General features: G+C 39.7%; 1 protein-coding gene across 1 annotated transcript in view; it reads left to right on the top strand.

Annotated features, from left to right (window-relative positions):
• The first annotated feature begins 11,651 nt into the window (after positions 1-11,651).
• The window catches only part of ZNF407 (zinc finger protein 407), a 359,916-nt gene continuing 353,203 nt past the window's right edge, over positions 11,652-18,364 (top strand). The window contains exon 1 of the mRNA XM_089516927.1: positions 11,652-16,379. Within this exon, the coding sequence (XP_089373053.1) occupies positions 11,708-16,379 (4,672 nt within the window). The 5' untranslated portion in view covers positions 11,652-11,707. The remainder of the gene's footprint in view (positions 16,380-18,364) is intronic.

Genomic DNA, 18,364 nt, shown 5'->3' with positions numbered 1-18,364 from the left:
AGGGGGAGAAGTGGCAGCAAAAAAGAGCTTTCACAAAGGACTTGGTTAGAATTGCTTTGCTGATCCTGTTTTTGTTGTTGTTGTTGAATGGACCAAGAGAAGAGGTTACAGAAGAAACAACGTGTGTGTATGTGGAGTGTGTATGGAGTGGGAGAGACAATTTGAAACTGTGTGGGGAAGGCATGTCTCTGGGAGGAATGTCTGGGGTTGATTCTTTGAAAGAGTCTTTCACCTCTCTTGCTTCTCTCAGATTGAGAATACAGTGCGACCTTTTATGCGGGGATCTGTTCCAGCCCCCCCCCCCCCCGTGTAAAAGAAAAAGCACGTATGCTTGAGCACCATTACAAGTAATGGGGCTCATGCTTGCGGTGATGTGGGGCGGCAGCAGCGCGTGCATGCCATGGGCACATGCACCATTGTTTCTTTTGGTGAGCGCCACTGCTTCTTCTGCTGAAAGCAGCGTATAATGTGCCCACGTATGACGTGGGCACACTGTACTTCCTCGCTGGAGAGAAAAGTGGGAAGCCAGTTGCAACTATCTCTGGGTTGGCAAAAGAGGACTGAGAATCCTTGCCAGCAAAGAAGGATTGAGAATCCTTTTTCTCAACAAAGAAGCTTCTCTCTTTGTACCCAGTCACCACAGGAACAGCTCTTGAGCAGCCAGTTGTGCAGTGACCGAGAAGGCTTTTCCTGGTGTTTGCCTTTGTTGCAAAGCTGGCATGGGCGACAGGCTTCTTGGTCACTGCACAGCTAGCTATTTGGTTACAACTCCTAAGGTGACCACATGCAAAGGGAACAGCGACTGAGCAGCCAGTCAAACAGCAACTGGTTAATTGCTTGAATTCTGGAGTGGAGACCCGCAAGCCCTTATTGATTGTGAGTTCCTGCACGGCAGGGGGTTGGATTGGATGGCCCTTGTGGTCTCTTCCAACTTTATGGTTCTATGAGTCTATGATTCCTGTTCCACCTCCTTGCCAGTATCTGCCAATATCTCTTTTTGGGTAGCTTCATTTCTCTCCTAGGTGGGCAGGAAGGGGAAGCAGAAAAACTGCCCAGCAAATCCAAACTCAGGTGGGCATAGGTCTCCCAGTCCTGCTTAAATGCAAAGCAAGTGTCCTGCTAGGAGTATGATGAAATGTCATAAGCATGCATCCCTACATAAGATAATGGCGAGTTGGCTCCTGACCCTGCAGGGAGGGCAGTAAAAACATGATGTTTCCTGGCCACCTTGATGGCCTAAACTACTTTCTCCCCAGTGAGAGCTGTGTCTGACAAAAGGCAGTGTGGTTGTGGTAAAGTGGTTGGAGTCCTGGATTAAACCACTTCAGTTTCTTAGTCCTGTGGAGAAACAAATACCATTCAGTGTGCTTCCAACTGTTCTGTTTGGCTGGGATAGTCCTGATGAATCTCTTTTCACTTCATCTCCTGGATGGATAAAAGAGGAGGTGGAGTGGAAAAACAGCCCAGAAAAGCTGAACTCAGGCAGGCACAGGTCTCCTGGATCTTCCACTGTAACTCTAAGCACATCTCCCGTGGTCTGAACTCCAAGAGTGTGGTTCTTCCTGTGGTCCTGAACCATGAAAGGTAGAGGCAGGTGTGGCCAGGTTATAGCAGAAGGACCAGGAGACCTGTGCCCACCCAAGTTCAGCGTTGCTGAACTGTTTTTCCATCCTCTCCCACTCCATCCAGGAAGTGAAGGCTGGGAGTGAGACAAAGGTGTCATGGTGTCAAGGCAGGAAAGGGAAGTAAGGACCAAGGTAAGGACCAAGAAAGGAGATGAAGAGGAGGAAAAGGAGGGCACGAAGAAGCACAACAACACTGTAGGAGTTTTTTTGCAGCAGTGTTGTCATCCCAGGAGGCAGAGACAACAGCGGTGCGGCAGAAGTGGCTTTGGAGCAAGGTGGAGATTTCTTCAGCAGGTTTGGAATGGGGCTTAAACTATTAGCATTTTTTCCTCTCTGGCAGGGATGCTGCGCCCCTAACTCCTCTGGAACTTGAGGGTCAACTCTATTTATCTGTAATAATCACAGTTTTGTAAAAAGTGAGAAAATGTTTTTAGAAAATCACTTTTTATTTAACTGCCTGAATTTTAATGATCCAAACATTCAAATAACATTTCCTTAAAATGTATGCCTCTCATATATGTCTAAAAAACCTTCATGATTTATGTTTCTCTGCACTTTCCATTGCATGAGAAATCTTATATTTCTACTTTCAGGTAAACCTCAGGCTTAAACAACAAAGTTTCTGAATTATACAGTGCAGAGCTCACAGTCAAACTGTGATTACAAACTTTTCATCCCTGGTAGGATTGTTTTAGAAAAATAACTACTGTTATCTTCCAAATGTTTCTTCAAAATATTCTCCATCCACTCTACCGTGCCTCATCCTAGGCTCAAAGCAGCAAAAGTCCTACCAGGGAGGAGTGATCAGGCCATTCTGAAGAACATCAGAAATGTAGAGTAGATCATTAATCATTCTTAAGGCAGCATTTTGCACTCCCAGATATATTTTGCTGTCTTAACTGCATCTTAGATCTTGAGAACTCACATGGTAGCTGAATCTGATCGTTTATCTCTGTTTGGTTGATCTTTTGACAGCTTAGTATAATACAGTCTTTTTCTGTATCCTAAAACTCAGGGACATAATTGTTCAAACCACTCTACATTTATATATGTATGTACAGTCTCTCTCTGAAACCTCTCTAACAACTGCCTTGTACCGTTTGCTTTACTTGCCCCAAATATCCATATGCCTTTCTGCATGAACATGTGATGGTGAAATCAGCTTTTTCATTCTGTTCTTTCTGATCTAATCCCTAGAGAACACTCTCATTTAAAATGTCTTTAGTAAGAATAACCTGGTCCAAACATAAAAAAAAGGGGGGGGGGAATACTTTTCCTTATTGTTTTAAGAGAGAAAGCAGCTGTCTTCTCCACCCTTACCCTATGGAATTCTCTTCATGCTTGGTTCATTATTATTTCCATATTAGCCATGGGCCATAACAGAGGTCTCAGTGCTTCTGTGAAGAACTGGAATAAGTCTCTCTGCTTCTGTGCAAGAAATACCCTAGAAAGGCAGCGATTATCCTTTCAGTCCAAGCTAGTTTCCACATTGAATTGCAAGTTGTTTCTTTACTAAGAAGCAGCCATGCACTCTGATGATATGGACGAATTCCAGTCAATTGCCCCCAATTTATCTTCTTTACCAAGAATATAATTTAATGCTTACAGTAACACCTTATGTTACTTGGTCTGGGACTTACCAAATCTTCAAAGAACCTGCTTGATGTTGGACTACATATGCAATTAGTAAACAAGTGTTTAATCTATCAGGTAACAAGGGTTAAGAAAGGGAACAATGCTGAAGAAGGGTGAATTGAATACTTGCTCAGTTTTATTGCAGGTTGAATCTCCATTATCCAAAACGCTTGGGACCAGAGATGTTTTAGATTTTGGATATTTTTGGATTTTAGAATACCTGCATTTGTATATACATACATAATGAAATATCTAGGAGATGGGGAACAATGCTAAACACAATACTTGTGTATGTTTCATACCTTATCACATAGACTGAAGGTAATTTTATACACAATATTTTAATAATAATAATTTAATTTGTGTTAATAATTTCGTGAATGAAACAAAGGGGGGGGAAACAGACCGGCAGGAAGGGTTGGCTTGAAGCCGCCCCTTCAGAAGTCAGATTGGGGCTGTGGCAAACACGCCATGGACCCAATCTGCCTTGAAGCCAGCTTTTTGTGCCATGCCATGGCCCCACAGCATCTTGAAGCCAATCATTAATGGGCGGCTGCCCAACATCCGACAGCTTCAAGATATCATTGGAGTGTGCATTGTCAAAATGCCACACTCCAGAGCTGCCCAGAAGGCAGCATAAAAGGGCCATGGTTTGGTCCCAAAGTTTGTGTACTTTGAACCATCATAAATCAAAATTGTCACTATTCCAGCCACCCATGAAAAAATTTTGGTTTTGGAATATTTTGGAATTCTAGATAAGGAAGACTCAAACTGTAATTCTTCGGATATACTTGATCTGAGGCTGGGAGTGTTTAATCTTTTTTCTGGCAAGGGTGCACCAGAGCCTGATAATGACTGGTGAATGTGGAGTGAGCTCTATAAATAATGTGTTATATATTTATAATAAAATTATAAATTACACCTAAACTAAATGTATCTAAACATTTAGAGGTTGACTAAAATGGTGAAGGGTCTGGAAACCATTCCCTCTGAGGAATGACTTAGGGAGCTGGGGATATTTAGCCTGGAGAAGAGACAGTAGCCCTGTTTAGGTATTTGAAGGGGTGTCACATTGAGGATGGAGCAAGCTTGTTTTCTGCTGCTCCAGAGAACAGGACCCGGAACAATGGATGCAAGCTACAGGAAAAGAGATTCCAGCTCAACATTATCTGTTGGAAATTCCATCTTCCAACTATAGAGTTTATCGCATGGGGGTTAAACCGCTCCCCAGCGCATTCTAACGAGGGCAAGCGGGGGCGCGCACGGAACGCGATGGGCACCGGATGGGGCCCAAAACGCGACTTTATCGCACGGGGGGCCGCCGCCGCCGCGCGTTCCCATCGCATCCCAATTCGGTTCCAGAGGGCACCATTTCTGGGAACTGTTTCAAAGCGTCCCCAGAAATGGCGCCCTCTGGAACCGAATTGGGACGCGATGGGAACGCGCGGCGGCGGCGGCCCCCCGTGCGATAAAGTCATGTTTTGGGCCTCATCCGGTGCCCATCGCGTTCCGTGCGCGCCCCCGCTCGCCCCCGTTAGAACGCGCTGGGGAGCGGTTTAACCCCCATGCGATAAACTATGTCTTCACATCCCAGATGGCCTACGGATTTGGAGCAGTCTCCCTGAAGAGTTCTGTCTCATGACCCCCCCTAGAAACATTTAAAAAGAGGCTTAAAACCTTTCTTTTTTGCCAAGCCTTCCCCCCCCCCCAAGGAATGAAGTTGAGCGCTCTTGATGCCATCGATTCTCTGCCTTACCCTGTGAATGATTGTGTTTTATATAATTGTATTACTTGTTTTTATCTATTTTTATGAGATGTTTGCAATAGTTTTATAGTCTGTAAACCGTTTTGATCTATGGAAAAACGGTATACAAATAAAATTATTATTATTATTATTAGGAGGAACTTCCTGATAGTAAGGGCTGTTTGACAGTGGAACACACTCCCTTGGAGTGTAGTGGAGTCTCTTTCCTTGGAGGCCTTTAAGCAGAGGCTGGATAGCCATCTGTCAGGGATGCTTCGATTGTGATTTCCGGCATGGCAGAATGGGGTTGGACTGGATGGTCCTCGTGGTCTCTTCCAACTCTATGATTCTATGATTATTTATAATAAAATTATAAATTACCAGTGTGGTGTACATGGTTTGAGTGTTGGACTACAACTGTGAAGCCCAGGTTTCAATTCCCTACCTGGTCATGGAAACCCCCTGGGTGACCTTGGGCAAGTCAGCCTCATAGGATGGAAATGGCAAATCTCCTCTGAAGAAACTTGTCAAGAAAAACTCTGTGATAGGTTTGCCTTAGGGTTGCCATATGTCAAAAATGACTTGGAGGCACACAACAGCAGCAGCAGCAGTAGTAGCAGCAAAGAAGACCACTGCTTCCAGAATGGTCTGCTGCTCTTTTAAAATTGCGCAGTGGGTGGGTTTGTGATAGTGATTTTGTTGTCTCTCATTCCCAGAGTGATTAGGATTTAAAAATTCAAGCCGTGAGCAAAATGATGGTTTTCAAATACCAGACAAGTCTTAATTTCATGTAACTGGAACTCTGCCTGTTGTCTTATATTGTGTATGATGCTGTAAGTAAACTGTCTGTGTTGGTCAGAGGTACACAAGATTAGGGATACATTCTGCAAATGCCTCAACTGGTACACACTGGGCTAAATGAGTAAAGTTATCAGCTTATCTAATAAGCAGAATTGGAGACTAAATGCCTCCAGTTAACTTTATACAGTGTCATTACCGTGTTGTCCCTCTCTTTTTGTAATCTATGTATGATGTGATGTGCTGTCAATAGAAGAGTATGTGTGGCTATCCCACTTGAGAGTGTGAGAGGGCTGCAGTTTGTCCTTTAACCTTACCTTCATGATGATGAATAAAAGGGCACGTAGAAGCAGTATACAAAATTGACATTTTTTTATTTCTAACTTCACTTGTCGTCTTTCTTGTAATTTGATACGTTTGCACTGCTGTGTTTAATGATCCCTTTCCTGGCTATGATGAATTGAAATAGCTCATACCAAACTGACCTATTATTCTCCATTAGTTCTTCCTTACTGGTAAGTTAAATACACCCTGGCTTCTCTCAGTGAATGTTGCCTTCTGGATAGTGGAGGTGGCCTGCTTGTAGTTTATGGATAATCTGCATGCCTCTGTGACTTCATTTTGAAACTTCTGCATAGTAACTGTTCCTTTGTCTCATAAGCAGCCTACATAGAATAAGGTGTAAGAAATGAACACATACCATATATATTTCATTGCATTTTTCCTCCAGTGTGTGTTGAAGTAGTCCCAGAAGTGTCATGTTGTTTGGGAGCTTAAAAGTGAATATTAGTATCAAACATTGGGAGGGAGGAGTTCCCCCCCAAAAAAACCACAACCCCAATACAAATCAGAAGTAATCAAATTAATCAAAATTGATTCTTTTCATCTGCCATCCTGGCTATATTACTTCCAGTATGATGCTCTGTTTATTTACATGGATAAGTTATTTTAATTATCTGAACCCTGTTTGGTGATTGCGAGAGTCTTGGTGTTGAACTTCAGTACAGAAAACCTCAATATCTAAGATTGTTTTCTGTTTACTTGTCTAGAGAAAGTGGTAGTCCCTATTAGGGTGGACCTGGGGAAGACGTCTTGTCTCACTATGCAAAGGGATCTTGTAGCACCTTTGAGCCTAACTGTGCAAAAGAACTTGTAGCATAAGCTTTTGTTGACTGGTTCTACTTCCTCAGATGCATGGAATGAATCTGAAGAAGTAGACCAAGTCTATGAAAGCTTAACAGCTTCTTTCACACAGACTCAGTATGCAAAAATCCTTTTGCATACTAATATTCCATACTAGCATGGTTATGTCTCTGTCTCACTATGACAGTCTCTGCCAAGCGCTAGCTGTACGAAAGAGCAAGCACAGAGCAGTGTCAGAGATGTAGTGAGCAATAGAAGCAGAAAATGAATGAGATTTCTGCGTTTTCCAGGCTACTGTATCTTTTGAACCTTCATGAAAGACAACAGGATAACAGGTTTCTTTCTCTTCATTGCTCCATCCTTGTCCTGGGCCTGGTGTGGCCAATACATTGCTGTCCAGAAGTTTGTAAGATGCCTCAGAGTCTTCTGAATGGGAAGTTCACTAAGGGCCCCTTGTACTAGTAGCCTCTTAGAAGACAAGTACTAGTGTTATGCCTTTCCTATATTCTGAATAGAGACTGTCAGTACAAAATGTCCTTTTTATGATGTTTACATAACAAAGCTTCTTTGTTATGTTCAAGAGAGAGGGAATCTTACAATCCAAGTAACTGGCTTCTTCCTATAATTTGTATTTATATACTACTGAATGTGCTGTGATAATGGGATGCCTGTACATTATGTGCAATGGGATCTAATGTCACATCTTGTTTAATAAGCAGAGTCTAACAGTTTCCCCATCCATATATCTGTGGATTAAACCCTGGTCTAATATTGTCAGCTTAATTTTAACCCCAGTTGACCAAGTTCACATGAAATAAGAAAAATAGGAAAAGGCAGGTTAGGAGGAATTCTGTGGATGAACCAAAACCATATTATCAAGCCCTCATTTCCGTCACAGTTATGAACTGTCCTTTCTTTGGGCTGCTCTATGTTTTGCAAATGCTCAGTTCTATTTTGAAGCCTTATTTAGACTGTAATACCTGCAAATGAAGCATTGTACTGATGCTAATAATCATCTTAACTGACTAATGATAAAATATATCAATATAGAAGCAAGTCACACTGAGCTTTGTAATTATGCTCAGCATTTCAGCCAAAGGAAGCTTTTTTTGGTCCCATTACATTTCCTTGAGACTTTCTGCATGACTTCTTTGTTCTGTAACAAGACTAATATTTTAAAAAATATATATTATAGGACAAGTATACCAACACTTGGGAAGGAGTAGAAATTTTATAGCTGAGTTATAAATCCCAGAAACAGTGTGGTTTATAATGGGAAAGCTATAGGGGAGAATGGAGGGAGCGAAATAATACATATGTAACCTTTCCCCCTCTTTTTAGTGAATAGACCATTTAAACTAAATTAAGTAAAGGATGTAAATTCTGTTGTTTCACTTTTTAATATTTCATGTCTGATTTTATAGATAAAATTACATTTAACAATAAATATGAAGAAGAATTTATACAGCCTGTTCTGGGCTGATATGGAACAGCAAATCCCATTTCTCTTCAGCTGTAAAGAAAATTCATTATTATGTCTTTGGTTGTAAGAGATGGCTTCATTGTGATTAGTTACACTGATAATAAAACAACCTTTTTAAAAATGGCACAAGATACATGAGATCTCATGTGTCTGCTATTAATGGTACTGAATTTGTGCATTTGCTAGCTTTTTCATGAATCCTTCCCTTCTTCTTGCGTTGGAGCAGTTTGAAGACACACAACCTACTTTAAAAATTGACAACCTTATATTAAATACTTAACAGTTTAAAAATATGTAGTTTCCCTTCTGGATAAGGCAGAATCAGTACTAAATGGCCTGAGGTAGCTGTAAAGCCGGCTTCCTTCAAAATGGGATTTGCAAATTGGGAGCCAGCTTTGGAAACCTCTGTGCACCATCCCACTCTTTATAACACAAATCCCCCCTCTGCTTACCTTGTCCACCTTAACTCAGGCCATAAGACATTTCTGGCTGCAGCACACTTTTAGTCTTCCAACCCTTGGCAGGAGTACTAGGAAAAGGGAGAGAAATAGATATTCAATTATTTTATATTAATGTGGCAGCTGTGGAGTGATGTCACTATGCTAACGACATTAGTGCCTGGCACAAATCTGACATGGCCAAGCCAGAGCCTTGACATGGCCAAGTCAGAGTTGCGATGCAGCTCAGGAATCGCTCAGAGCTCTCATCTGTAGAACAGAATCTGTGTTTTTGAAGAAATGTTTGAGGAGCGGCTGGTGGTGGCTGTCTCTTAACCTTTGTCACCAAGGACTGGAGTATGCATCCATGAAATAGAACTAAAAAGAAAGAAAACCATGCACAACCCTGGCTTCGGAGATAAAAGTCAAAACAATTTAGGAAGTGAATCTTGCAAAACAAGAATTCTTTCATTACATTACATTATTCAAGTGTGTGCAACAGATTTTGAGGAAATGGGATGCAAATATGAAATGTGTTTCAAAACGCATTGTGGAGTATGCATTTGAATTTTTAAGGAAGCATTTACTTGGACCATTTACCATAAAGCAGCATTTCAGTTTTAGTCTCTTTGTGTAGCGGCCACCAGGTGTCATCAGAAGGCTTTTATCTCACACTTTGTGTGAGTTTTTCACTTCAAACTTTTACAGCCACGCTAACAGTAAATCCAGTGTGAATTATATTATCTGTTTCTTTTCAGGATATTGTCACATTAAGCTTCTGCTGAGATAACTGAAAAGATTATGCACTGATAACCATAGCAGAGGTTATAAAGCAGTGGTTTTGCTATGAAGCAGTGGCTCAAAGGATGGATCTGGGATTTCTAATGCTTGTGTGAGGAACTACCCTCCTTTAGCTCAATTCTGGTTCTTCCTCTGGGAAATGAAGATAGTGATGGCTGGTGTAGCTACTTTGCTTACATCTTCTTTGCTGAGGAATGTACTGAAGGTTGTCACCATCAGTTGCCCATCCTGTAGCCTCCTTCTGTCAGGCCAGTTCAGCAGTGGTGTTGAAGGAAAGGAGCATTAGCTACGTGACTGCAACAACCACTGTCTCCTTTCCTGACTCCAGAAATGAAGGAGAAAATTAAGGGGTAATTACTAGCAGTGTGGCATCGTGGTTTGAGTGTTGGACTATGACTCTGGAGGCCAGGGCTCAATTGGCCATGAAACCTACTGGGTGACCTTGAGTAAGTTATACTCTCTTAGCATCAGGGGAAGGCAGTTGTAAACCTCCTTTGAGCAAATCTTGTCAAGAAAATCCTGTGATAGGGTCGCCATAAGTCAGGAATGACTTGAAGGCACCCAACAACAACAAACTGCAGCCATGTGCATCAGTGGCATGAGAAACTGAGCTCTAGTGCAATCCATAGAAACCACCACAGCTGGTTCATATCTATGAAACCCTGCGTATCTTGGGTCTAGACTGTCTAACAGAATGTGTCTCTCAATACAAGCCTGCTCGAGTTTTAAGAGCCTTGAGAGAGAGTATTGGTCCCACAACCATGAAAAGAATGATTGATGAAAACACAGGAGAGAGCCTTCCTGGTGGCTGCTCCCAGAACATGGAATTTCCTGGCACAGGAAGCTAGGTTGGCTTCTTTCATTCTTTCAGGAGACCTTTCTGTTTATTCAGACTTTTGAACATTAACATCTGATGTGGAAGGAGTTTTCAATGAGATGTATTGTATTGTTCTCGTTTTAACAGCTTTTTAAACCTGTTTTAACTTGATATATTTTTAATAGAATTTTTTCTTTTGTATTATTCATTTTTCTTTTGTATTACTCATTATTGTATTATTCATTGTTTCCGTTTATTTTGTTTTAATTCATATTGTGAGCGGTCTTGAGTCTCATATTGGAGGACAGTTAGGATATGAATTAAATAATAAATAAATAAATAGATAGATAGAAATTAATTAGGTTAGTTAAAGCTCCATCGTACAAAGGACTATTTTATCTGGAGTTTAGTATTGACCTGATAATCATGTTTTCATCATTTGAACTCATCATACCTTCTTAATGTATTTTGTTTGAGGAGGTTGATTATTTAATTGGGAAACTTCCAATACAGAAAAGAGTCATTTCCTTCCCCTTTCCCCAGTTGTACTTTTATCTGAATGTCATGCTATTTGAAAGTAGTACGTCAGGGCTGTCAAATACAAAGGTCAAACTTTCTAGTTCTGGATTTCCAAAACAGGCACATTATTTACATCGCAGTCATAAAATAGCTGAACATGTATTGGATTTGTTCCATTTGCAGTGTACAGTTTTATTAAAATGAGATAGCCCCAGAACCAAGTAACAGCAGCATGTTCCAGAGTATGAAATTCAATACTGCAATTATATTAAACAATATTCTGTTTTTCAGAGAAACTAAAAACATCTGTGTCTGTCATTTATGAGCATTCTTTTTTAACATGAAAGACCACTGCAAATACCAGTGGGCCTGTTTCTTTATAATAACTGTGCCATTTTCTTCCAAAGATCCACATAATGCTTATTTAGATGTCCTAGTACACTTTGCATTTAGATATCATGGCTTTGGGAACACTCTTTGAATATCTTCAACAGAATCATTATATAAGAACATCTCATTTGACTTTGTGAACAATAGGTTATATTCAGTAAGTTATCAGTTGCATTAAAATAAAACTCTGCTTATTTTTATGTATGTATGATGCTAATGGCCACATATTTTTTTTCTTTTTTCTTTTCAGAGACCCCTAAAGCAAATGAACTAATTTGTTTTACTGCAACTCTGGCTTTGCTGTCTTCATTAAGGATGGATGCAGAAAAAAATCAGAATTATGAAGGTGATGGGAATGTACAAAATGAATTAGTACAAGAAGTTGTTGAAGATAAGTTAGCTGAAAAAGCTGACAGAGCACCTTTCTGTTCCTCAGAAATAAACACATTTTCAACTGGAGAACAGGAAAACCCAAGGGAAAAGGCTGTTGAGAAAGGCATGGCTAAACGGACATTATCCACATCAGCACATGAAGACTTCAGTGAAACAAACAGCCTTGAAAATCAACCTCTCTTAAAAAGAGTAAAACTGGCTGCTGAAAAACATGTGAATGAAGGCAGACCATCTAATGGCAAAATATGTGAAGATTCTCTTGATGGAACTAATAATACAACAGATGAAACTGTGGAAAGTGTAGCTACAAATGCCTGTCCTGAGAATGATGCATTTATTTCAAATGCTTTATGCATGCAACATGATCTTGTGCCTGAAGGTGATGATATTGTACAAGGAATTCATGTTGTAAGTGAACATTCCCAAGAAGTTTCAACACAGCTTCTAGAACACACATCAGCTTTTCCAAACAATGAAACCAGCATTAGCTGTAGCAGCAGTAACACTGAAAATGTTTCAAAATGCAAAGCCTGTGAAGAGACTTTTGCCACCCCACCTGATTTACAAAAGCACATTCAAGAAAGCCACCTAAAGCAAGTTCACAGTGTGAACCCATACTGTATTTCTCAGTCACAACATGCTCCAACTTTGCAAATGTGTGTCAAACAGATGTCTGGTAAATTTAGATATTTTTGTGATCTCTGTGGTTTTCAGTCTTTTGAGGAAGATCTCCTGAGGACTCATTTTCTTGGCAAGACTCATCTCCGCCGGCAAAACCTTGCTGCCCGGGGAGGGTTTGTAAAGATGTTAACAAAAAAACCATTTCATAAAAAACAGCAGCACCCAGTCAAAGAAAAGAATGTGAGAACAATAGTTGCACTTAACAAACCAAAGATACCTAGTAGAGTTGCAAATCAATTAAGAATGTCAAGCAATAAGATGAAGAACCTAAATGCTAGCTGCAAACTTTTTGTTGAAATGGTCCCATCTAAAAATATTTCCTCAGGAACAGCAGAGAGTATTAACAATGAGGAAGCATTTGTTTGCAATGTGGATGGAAAGATTAATGCCCAGACAGACAAGCCAGATGTTTCAGGGTCCTTGGACTGCACTCCACGTGTATCAGAACCTGCTGAAAGTGGCCAGGAGACATTTTGCCATTTAAACACCACAGGGACATTTGATGGGTTCCACCATAAAAAGCCTATCTTATCACGAAGAGTAACTTTCAGAAAAAGTGGTTCCTTCAGATTAAACCAGCAGATAAAAAAACGATATAATCTTTTGGGCATGGGTAGAAGGAGCAAGCACAGTATTAGGGGAGAGATCAGTCACAGTGATTTATCACAGGTCAAAGATTTACAAATCAAAAGTGGTGATAACCCTTTGTGCAAAGCTGCCTCTGAAATGCAAGCAGTTTATTCAGATGGAACAAATGCATGTTCTTCTGTCATCCTGGAACTTGAGGATATTCCAAAGAAAGCTGTTAATATCCAAAAGGGTCTAAATCCTTGCACTCACTGTTTATTGAATTTGCCTAAGTCAGAAGGTTTGGAATTGGATATTGATAGAGGTAATACTAAAGAAGTTACATTTTATTGTCAAACATGTAGTTATTCCTGTGCAACCAGAGAGGAAATAGAATTACATTGTGAAAAGAATAGTCACAATATTTGTGAGCAAAGGAGCAATTGTCCCCACTGTCCATCTTTTACTCCAAATGATATCAGCTTTGGAAGATACCTGTGTGATAAACATGGTGTGTCCCACTACTGTGTTACTTGTCAAATGTATTTTCTAAATGATGAAGAAGTGACAGCTCATAATGAAACTGAGCAACATATTAGCTTATTAGCTCAACAAAATACTGCTAAAAGTGATTTGGCTCTGCAAATATCATCTTCTACTATAGCAGAATCAAATATTCTTCCAAAGGTGCAAGAAGTGAAAATACAGCAAGAAATCTCCAAGCCTTCTATAGTACATCCTGACTATGAGTCCCAGGAGTCTGTTCTGAGCAGAAGCCAATTTCAATGTAAAAAATGTTTTTATAAAACAAGGTCTGCCTCTGTTCTTACAAGACACACAAAACTTAGACATGCACAGGAGTATCATTTCCTTTGTAAAGCATGCAACCTCTACTCATTAAGCAAAGAAGGAATGGAAAAACACATCAGAAGAAGTAAACACCTTGAAAATGCGAGAAAAAATAATATTGGTTTACGGTTTGAGGAATGTATTGAAAAGGTATGTGTTGGTACAAATGATAGTAAAAAAGTAACAGAAGGTCTGCATGTACCTTACTGTACACTGGAGAATGTATTAGTCAATAAGGAGCTGTTTACATCAAGAGAAATGATGAAAGACCATGCGTTGGTTCTGGGCACTGTACAAAAGAGAGGTAGACCCAAAGGAACTATTTCTCGGACATGCCCTTATTGTGGTTTGTTGGCGTCCAGTGTTACCAATTTAACTGTTCACATTCGTCGAAAGCATAGCCACCAGTACAGTTATTTATGTAAAGTTTGCAATTATTACACTGTAACTAAAGGTGACATGGAACGCCATTGTGCTACAAAGAAGCATAAAAACCGTTTAGAAGTTGGCGGGGGAGAAAATGTAGAAATCATTGTTTGCCCAGAAAGAGGCAATGGTGAAAACTGTAGTAAGAAGATAAATAGCCCAGTAGGAAGTTTGAATGAATCTGTTGACTATGGCAATCAGTCTTCACATTCAGAAAATGCTATTTTGGAAAGGCAGGGTAGTACTATCCCAATACAAGTTGAAAATGTGATTCAACTTCCTGAATTGGATATCAATAGGAACTCTTTGGAAATAAAACAGCATGTAATTGCAGAACCAGGTAATATTAGTCAAGATAGAGATTTGTTGGTTCAAGCAAGACTTACAAGTACAAATGATAACAGTTGTGCTCACTGTGACTTTGTTGCACACTCTTTTACTTCACTGGATATGCATATAAAGCGCAAACATACAAAAGAATTTGAATACTATTGCATGGCCTGTGACTACTATGCAGTTACGCGTCGAGAGATGATTAGACATGCAACAACAGAGAAACATAAAATTAAAAGACAATCTTATATATGTACTTCCTCTGGAGAGGAGACAGATCTGGCTGATATTGCCAAAGAAACTGCTATTGTGTCTGAAGAAGAGCAGCTACCCACAGAAGAATTTCAGATTATAGCAGGTAAAACGAAACACAAAAATAACATTGAGGAGAAAAGTCTGAAAAAGCAGAATAATTACTTGGTTGCAGAGGATAATGCTACTTCCAAGATTCCTAGAGAAAGTTATGTTTTTGATGCTGCGGATGTTGAGATTGAAAGTGGGACTGACCAAAGCAGAGTAAATGTGGTTAATGAAGAAAATGTGCCAAAAAATGTAAAACCTGGTGAGATTATTACACTTAAAGAAACAATTCACAGTGCACTATGTGAAAATATAGATGATCATGAAACTGACAAGTCAGAGCTTCATTTTACAGTGGAAAGTGGGAATGCAAACATAGCTTTTATTGAAGAATCTCCTACATCAAATTTGGTGAAAAATAAACAGAAGCTGGGGAAAGACACTGAAAAAACATATGAAAGTACTGAGATACCTGCTGAGGGAGTAAAAATAGAAGAAACACAGTTGTTTGTACTTTCAGAAACATGTAGCACACTAGAACAGCAAAATGTTGATGAATATATTGAAAAAACTCTTCAAAATATGCATAATTTACAGGAACAAAAAAGCATCCCACAGAGTTCTACTACAGAGGAGGAGGATACCCTGATAGATGCACAACGTGAAGCAGAAGTATCTTTAAATAACATTTGGGGTACAGATGGCTCAGTTGTTGAAGGCATGCAGGAAAATAATGAGGCTTTGGATGCTTATACTAGTGCTGCTGATAGGGGGAAGGAGGCAGTGGCAGGGCAAAATTTTGGTCAGTTTGATTCATCTATTGTAAAATTGAAAAGCCCTGAAGATGGTTGTGAGCTAATTGAACCTGTTACCGATGGACAGTATTTGAGTGGACAGAAAGTTTACGAGAGACCTTTGAAAATGGATGCCTCACAAGTTAGTGCAAAGAGGAAGAAATCTGAAGGACATCCCAGTAGTGAATTGGCACGCATTCGCTGTGATGACTGTGGCTTTTTAGCTGATGGTTTGGGCGGACTAAATGTTCACATAGCTATGAAACATCCATCAAAAGAGAAACATTTCCACTGTTTACTGTGTGGAAAGTCATTTTACACAGAAAGTAGTCTTCACCAGCACCTGGCTAGTGCTGGTCACATGAGAAATGAACAAGCAAGTGTTGAAGAACTGCCAGAAGGGGGTGCTACCTTTAAATGTGTTAAATGCACAGAGCCTTTTGATTCTGAACAAAATTTATTTCTTCATATTAAAGAACAACATGAAGAAATGCTCCGGGAAGTCAATAAATACATTGTTGAAGATACTGAGCAAATCAACCGAGAGAGAGAAGAAAACAAGGGCAATATATGCAAGTATTGTGGGAAGATGTGCAGAAGTAGCAACTCCATGGCATTCCTAGGTCATATTCGTACTCATACAGGTATGTTGTAGCAAATGGCTCAGCCAGTGCTTTGCCAATAAATAATGAATGTCTTGTCATTCCTTCTCTTTCTCTTCCTACTACTACTTTTAAAGTCATAAATCTATCCTGATGTTTTAGACCTAAAATTTAACCTCACTCTGCCTATGTTCACTGTTTGATCATTTGTACTTGAATTGGAAGAGTACAGTGGGCCCTTGGTATCTGTTGAGGTTTCATTCCAAGACCACTCATGGATACCAAAATCTGTTGATGCTGAAGTGTCATTATATACAGTGGTGTAGTAAACTACTGTCCCTTATATAAAATGACAAAATCTTTTAGGGCTTTTTGGGGTGGGGGTGGGGTTGAGTGTTCAGGGAATATTTTCAAACTGTGGATGGTTGAATCTGTTGATGCATATGGCAACTGACTGTACTTTAGTAGCCAAACTTTAGTAGCAGGGAAAGATTTATATTTAATTTAATTTAATTAAAGTGTGATCTTTGGGGTCATGCAGACTGGCAGCTTGAAGCAGCCTCTGGCTGCTCCAGCCCCAGTCGGTGTGGGACTGTGGTGACTGCATGGTCCCAGTCCCAGTCTGACCGCCACTATGGTCCCCAACCCAACCATTGGCAGGAGAGGCCTTTTGGTGGTTTGAAGTAGTCAGTAAATATGTCCATTCTTACTTTTCAAAATAGGGTAACCCTATGGTATATGTGTATTCATCTTGTAGAGGGGCGGGATATAAATAAATTTTATTATTTTATTATTATTATATACTACCACTGAGCATAAGGTAGACTGTCCCCAACCCCTGCACACTGTAGCTATGTTCCCCTCAAGTTTATTATGCTACTGTAAATCTTCTGGCTTCCCCAAATAACTTAATAAGATAATAAGGAACCCAACTTTCATTTTGCCATGCCCCATTTTGGCTACAGTTCTGTTGGCACATACCAGATAGCCTTATTTTTGGAACTGAGGGGTAATTCAGCACTGAAGTGTGAGAGATATGATGACACCTATTGCAGTGCCTGTCCAGATTCTTAGTTGCTGGTATTTTGGCATATTACAAACCTGGAGGAAGCCTAAGGCTTTATTGGGCTATTCCTTCTGAACCAAGAGCCCAAACATTCACATTGAATGGCTAAGTAATGGATATTTGTTGTGTTACTTTTTGAAGAATGCTGATTTTAGGAAGCAAGTATGCATGATTATCGTTGAGCTTGAAACTGGCCATTTTATAAGGTACAGTAATGGTAAAAGCAATGCTGTACCTGAGAACGTTGAGCTTGGTGATTTAGACCTTGCTGTGCCCCATTTTATTTTTATTTTTATGCTTTATATGAAGTGGAAAAATTTAAAACAACACTTTTGTCAAAAATGCATAAGCTGCAGTTCTAAATTTATGTAAAAATTCACTGCTATGTTTCTATAAACCTGCCATACATTCTTTATTTTAAATAGACAGCTTTTCTAAATCACTGAGCTCTGCTTAGACAAGTGGTGTCTCTCTGGTTGAATTTATGAGTGGATTTGAATAATAAATTCACATTTCAATGAACATATTTTCATTAAAACGGTAAGGTTTATTTTACTGTACTTTTAAATAATGGCTTATTATAGAAGCTATAGTTTAAATTCATGCAGTAGTTGAAACTTAGTGTACTGTTACTAGAAAGAAAATGAAGAGGTAAGAAATACAAAATTTTATAAAAAACTTTCTTGGTGTAAACCTGAAATTGTTTTTGTTTCCTTAGAAGAAGGAAAGCTGAGACTGGGCAATGTGCTTAAGATTCTGTCAGGGAGAAGTGTCATTGCTTTTAAGCATCTTCTGGTGTCTTACTGTAACTAAACTATTAATTCTTATGAATGTTTGCAATCCCAGACTTAGATATTAAATTGTGTTACAGCCTGTCAGTATTATATTTGTGTGTAATGTTTTAGCATGTGTTTTGATTTGGGATCTGGTGAAGAAGTTCTAGAACGCACAGACATGCTCA

The sequence above is a fragment of the Sceloporus occidentalis genome, unplaced genomic scaffold (assembly GCF_023333645.1).
Source record: "Sceloporus occidentalis isolate IW3139 unplaced genomic scaffold, rSceOcc1.0.p SCAF_3, whole genome shotgun sequence".
In the NCBI taxonomy this organism is placed as follows: Eukaryota; Metazoa; Chordata; class Lepidosauria; order Squamata; family Phrynosomatidae; genus Sceloporus; species Sceloporus occidentalis.
Note: the sequence above shows the minus strand (reverse complement) of the source record. Positions and strands in the feature narration are given on the sequence as shown.